The 6,000-nt window shown below is 37.3% G+C and overlaps 1 protein-coding gene across 2 annotated transcripts in view; it reads right to left on the bottom strand.

The window, feature by feature from the left end:
• Positions 1–2,082: 2,082 nt before the first annotated feature.
• col6a2.L (collagen, type VI, alpha 2 L homeolog) overlaps positions 2,083–6,000 on the bottom strand; it is a 27,935-nt gene continuing 24,017 nt past the window's right edge. The window contains 1 exon segment of one of the 2 annotated variants that reach the window (NM_001095759.1): positions 2,083–3,597. In NM_001095759.1, the coding sequence (NP_001089228.1) occupies positions 2,993–3,597 (605 nt within the window). In that variant the 3' untranslated portion in view covers positions 2,083–2,992. 2 annotated transcript variants of the gene reach the window in all.

Below are 6,000 nucleotides of genomic sequence, written 5' to 3'. Positions count from 1 at the left end.
ACTATACCCCAATGTATATGTTGGAACATGCTGGTCCTGGGTAATCAGTACTGGGTAATTTGGCTACATTTGTGTAAACATAAACTGTGAGTACCCAAGTAGTACAACCATAATTTTGTGATGCAGAAAAGCATTTTGGAGAACAGTATTTGGTGAGTTCTTTTTGCAGGAAGTGGCTGGTATAATAATATGGAATCCACTAGACAGAACTTTATTTTACTGTGGGAGAAATACCTATTCATCCTACATGGTTCCTTTAAAACTCAAGCGACTCCTCCATGTACGAGCAATATTCAAACCTCAGGGCCGCATTATTCATGTTAAATCATGGAACAACAGTTTGGTTCTATCAAATTGCACAGGAATATCTAAATTTTAAATATTCAGTGTTCCATCTAAATATAGTAAGGGGAAAATTTACTAAGGGTCGAATTTCGAAATGCTAAAACTTCGAAATTCGACCATCGAATTGAAAAAATTCGATAGTCAAAGTTTTTATTTGCTTGAATTTAACTATTTTCGATCGAATTAATATCGTTCGATCGATCGTAGAAATCATTCAAATCGAACGATTTAATCGATTGAACGATTTAAAAAAAAAAAAAACAACAACTTTGACTTCTAAAAACTAAGCCAAATACTGGCTATAGGTTCTAGCAGGTCCCCATAGGCTAACATAGCAATTCGGCAGGTTTAAGGTAGCGAAGTGTCGAAGTTGAAGTTTTTTAAAAAGACAGTACTTCGAGTTTTGAATGGTCCAATATTCAAAGTTTTTCAATTCGAATTGAATTTTGGCCAATTCAATGGTCGAAGTACCCACAAAATTACTTTTGAATTTGAAAATTCACTTTGAATTCACTTCGACCCTTAGTAAATGTGCCCCTAAAGGTCTGGTGTGCACTATATGTTACTAAATAATGATCACTGCAACACCCCTCACCTTACCGATTCTTGATTTTGCCCAGCCCTACATTTTACGATTTAATCGATTGAACGATTTAAAAAAAAAAAAAAACAACTTTGACTTCTAAAAACTAAGCCAAATACTGGCTATAGGTTCTAGCAGGTCCCCATAGGCTAACATAGCAATTCGGCAGGTTTAAGGTAGCGAAGTGTCGAAGTTGAAGTTTTTTAAAAAGACAGTACTTCGAGTTTTGAATGGTCCAATATTCAAAGTTTTTCAATTCAAATTGAATTTTGGCCAATTCAATGGTCGAAGTACCCAAAAATTACTTTTGAATTTGAAAATTCACTTTGAATTCACTTCGACCCTTAGTAAATGTGCCCCTAAAGGTCTGGTGTGCACTATATGTTACTAAATAATGATCACTGCAACACCCCTCACCTTACCGATTCTTGATTTTGCCCAGCCCTACATTTTACGATTTAATCGATTGAACGATTTAAAAAAAAAAACAAAACAACTTTGACTTCTAAAAACTAAGCCAAATACTGGCTATAGGTTCTAGCAGGTCCCCATAGGCTAACATAGCAATTCGGCAGGTTTAAGGTAGCGAAGTGTCGAAGTTGAAGTTTTTTAAAAAGACAGTACTTCGAGTTTTGAATGGTCCAATATTCAAAGTTTTTCAATTCAAATTGAATTTTGGCCAATTCAATGGTCGAAGTACCCAAAAATTACTTTTGAATTTGAAAATTCACTTTGAATTCACTTCGACCCTTAGTAAATGTGCCCCTAAAGGTCTGGTGTGCACTATATGTTACTAAATAATGATCACTGCAACACCCCTCACCTTACCGATTCTTGATTTTGCCCAGCCCTACACTGACTTGTGTCTCTTACCAGTTCTCTTTTAGAATGTATGTTCTTTTGCGCAGGGCCCTGTTACCTCTTGTATGGAATCTGTATGTTCAGTGTATACCCCCATTTATTGTACAGCTCTATAAATAGTGCCTATATAGTTCCAACATAGCAATCAGGATTGATCTTTGAATCAGTTGGCAATAGCTGAACCATTATACTTTTCTTATCTGTGAGCCAAATCTGAAAAACCAACAAGAAATCTATGACTTGTCTAAAAACATAAATATACTCCAATGAAATAAAAGCCAAGACAAGTAAAGTGGACGACTGGTCGTTTTTATTTATATTATAAAAAGGAATCCCAACACAGTAACAGGGCATCCAAATATCTGGAACATTTTCTATTGTGACACTTTATTTTTCATAAGGTACAACCCCCTTCTCATCCTTGTGACTTTCTCAGGCTAGTCACCTGCCCAAAGGTTTGATATACAGGACACCATAGAGCGTGAGTTGCACTTAGCACCACATGGAAACGACACATTGGGGTACATTTATCAAAGAGTGAAGTTAGAGATCGCCACAGTCCTCTAGAGTGAAATTACACCACTCTCCATTCATTGCTATGGGATTTTGAAAGGTGTATTTAACAAAGGATTAACTTTCACCCATTGATAAATACTCTTTTAAAGATCCCATAGAAATGAATGGAGAGTGGTAGAATTTCACTCTAGAGGACTGTGGTGACCTCTAACTTCACTCTATGATAAGTATACCCCATTGTTTTTTTCACTTTGGAATGTTAAAAAAACCCTAATGCTATAATGATTCAGCTCTAAAAGTAATGTTGCTTGCACAGAACTGAGAATGGAATTTTGAGTTTGTGGGTGTCTGTGTGTTTTTTTTGTATTTGTGTGGATGTTTGTGTGAATGTTCTGGTGTGTACATAATAGTGCATTACCGGTATCCCTTTATGATAGAATGTTTGGCAAAGGGAGAATAAGAAAGCTCAAAAACCAATTTGCAGCTATGAGTCTTTGGAATAGTTCAGTTTATCACTAGAAACTCATCCAATTGAAACAAGAAAGGTACAGCCTTTACAATTACACTTTAAAACACTTTAGTCTACATTTATGCCTTTGTCTGTCCTTGGGTCTCTCTACATATATATCGGTCAGTTATGTAAGTCATTCATTTCTCTCTCCTGAGCTCTCTATTACCCTCTCTGACCTAGCACACCCAGCGTATGAATCTGTCCATAAAGCTATTCTCAGTCAGCTTGCTGTAGTCTGCTTGTCTAAAGATGGCTGCCCTCTCACCCATGCTGAGTTGCCTCAAAACCTTCATATCAATGGAATCTTCAGGACCCACTGATACTAGAGTCGAGACTATATTATTTTTCCTCATGGCAGTGACAGCTTCTTCTAGTCCTTCCTGTCCCGTCTCTCCATCAGTTATGAAGACAAAAGAAGGTTCTGCATACCGTCTTGCTGGACGGCCTGTGTTTTGGAGGACATTGTTGATGGCATGAATGATTGCTGGTCCAATGACAGAAGATGATCCATTATACCGCAGCTTTTCTATGGCCTGGGAAACCTCAGTAAGGTCAAAGGCCAAAGGGAAAGCCACTGATTGCTTGTCCTGTCCTCCATACTGCACTAGAGACACTCGAGCATTGGAAGGATCATCGTGTTTTTTTGCCAAAGACAACCTCTGAGCCGCTTCCTCCACAAAACCCGCTGCGTACTTGAAGTTCTGCTCTCCAGTTCTCATAGAGCCATCCAGGAGAAACACTAGATCCACAGGGCGCTGTGTGCACTGAGCGACTGAAAGTTCTGTAGAAGAAAGGTGTATATATACTATGTATACCAGTTCATATACACATTATATATACTACACACTTTGAACACTTCACATTGCTGCATAAAAGTAAAATGTACTTTTACTTATTGTACTCACTGGGGCTCATTTATCAACACTTTACAAATTTGGTCCTGGGTTGTTGATAAATGAGACCCACTATGTTTTTACTAAGTCTATTAACCCACAATAGCCAAACCAACCATTCAATGGTACCTGACTGGCTGCTATGGGTTACTAAACCTGGTGCCATCTTAGTAACCTTTTTTATATTACCCCTTATAAGTGTGCTAATGCAAAACAATGTGAGAAATATTGAAGATATCTTTGGGGGGGGGGGTCAGGAGGATAATGCCAGAAGTTAAAAGCAAGTGGCTAAAAGAAGAGGTTCAAGTAAAGGAAATAAAAGACAAAGGGGATACCAAGAATTGCCTTAACTGTGTATTCTGTGTTAATTAATAGAAATTACCCAACCAGAATCATTTAATGCTGTCATTTAAATGAGTTTAATAGCAAAAGCAACATTTCAGATGATGTCAGAAAGATACAATCTACCAATAACTAATGAGATAAAACTTTAACACCATATATTATTCATTTATAAGCTCAGTTTATAAACATTATCTTGCTTTGCCATAATAAATATTAGGAAAAACTGAGCTATGCAAGTATAAATTCTGTGGCCCTGCCAAAGTCATGTCTGAGAGTAACTATCCCCATTCTCCGTGCATATTGACTGGTTAGGAATGTCCTGTTATTCCAGTAACAGAGTTACATAACCTAATATGAAGGAGGACATCCCATTGGTTTTAGCAGAGCCCAGAAACTGCGTCTGAATCCCCCACAATATCAATGTGGACCTTTCTAAAAGAATCAATAAACAGCTGAGTCCAATTCTGCCTCTCCTCCCCAGTGGAAAACTTGGCTCTTTCGGCTGTATAAACCATCATAGCAACCAGCTGGTTGTACGCTGGGGGCTCAGGGGTTGCCTTCCGGGACTCAAGGAAGCCAGCAATTTGGGGGATGGTTTTGGGAAAGGCGATCTCCACGCCCTCTTCACTGAGGTCATAATTAACGACAGATGCGGGGTTAGGTCCCCTGTCACCTGCAAGTGAGTTAGAAAGTCAGAATATGGGCTCCCTTATCCTTTTTATTGTCTTTCCAAAGCTTGGGTATGCCTACTGCAAGTATAATTTATAGTCTTTAAATCTTGTCTTATCTTGCAAAAATATAGTTCAGAAAGCAAATTATTAGTGGCAACTACAATATGACAGATACTATTCACCTTCCTTTCAGCCATCTTTGCTAAAAGATGGCTATATGTTTTCAAGAAATGCTACATTTCACAGTTTGCTTAATTGTCAGTATCTTTCTTCTACCATCATCTTTGCATCACATTTCTTCCTGTAAAGCTCTTGTATGTGATCATTTTACTCCTCAATTACCTTAGCCCCACTTGTCTTTACTTTCATTAACATGATTACCAATTATATGTGAGTGCCTTTCTCTTTTTCTCTAGCAGATAGAACCCCACTGTGTCTCTGCAGCCAAGTCTTGCTCAACCTCAGTTACTGTACGTTCTTTCATCTTTTTACCACACATTGGGCACATTTACTAAAGAGCGAATTGTGTTTTTCTGACAAATTTTAGCTAAAAAAGACAATTCATGGCAACATCACCTATTTACGAAAAGAAAAGTAACCCACTTCTCTAGCAAATTACCTTGTTGCTGCCAAACATTCAATGCATTTCGCCAGTTGAATTTTTGCCCAGACGAACAATCGTAAATCAAAAAATCAAAGTGTGAAAATTTAAATTCTTTACCCTTTTCACCAAAATCTATTTTGCCAGGTTCAGCATGGAGAATTAATACAATGAAGCTACATCCTTAACATCATTATGTCAGTGACATCATATCCTGTATTCCCAAAAAGTCATAAGTGAAAGTCAAAACGCTGGCGTTTTTTTCATATTTAATGTGGGATGATGTTTTCAAGTTGTAACTGTTAGAAATGTTTAAAATTCTTCACACTTTTTTTTAACATTTCAAGCCCATGCCACATTTGTTTTAGGGTGGGTTCATGGCCTAGGACAAAAAAGGTTGTCTATTGTCTTCATTTTGCTTCCTCAAAATTTTTAATAAAAAGTGGCCACTTCCAGCAATTTCACCAACATCACTAATAAACTAATAAACATATGACCTTTATCTACCCACTGAATTCAGATTGACATAAACGTAATATGTTAACAAAGTTTCACTAGGAAAATTTGTTATGAAATTTTCATGAAAGTACGCCAACGTTCTTTTGCCGAGACGTAATTGTGCATATTGATGAATATGCATATTCATCACAAAATAATGTCTTATGTAGTTGTGC

The sequence above is a fragment of the Xenopus laevis genome, chromosome 9_10L (genome assembly GCF_017654675.1).
Source record: "Xenopus laevis strain J_2021 chromosome 9_10L, Xenopus_laevis_v10.1, whole genome shotgun sequence".
Taxonomy (NCBI): Eukaryota; Metazoa; Chordata; class Amphibia; order Anura; family Pipidae; genus Xenopus; species Xenopus laevis.
Note: the sequence above shows the minus strand (reverse complement) of the source record. Positions and strands in the feature narration are given on the sequence as shown.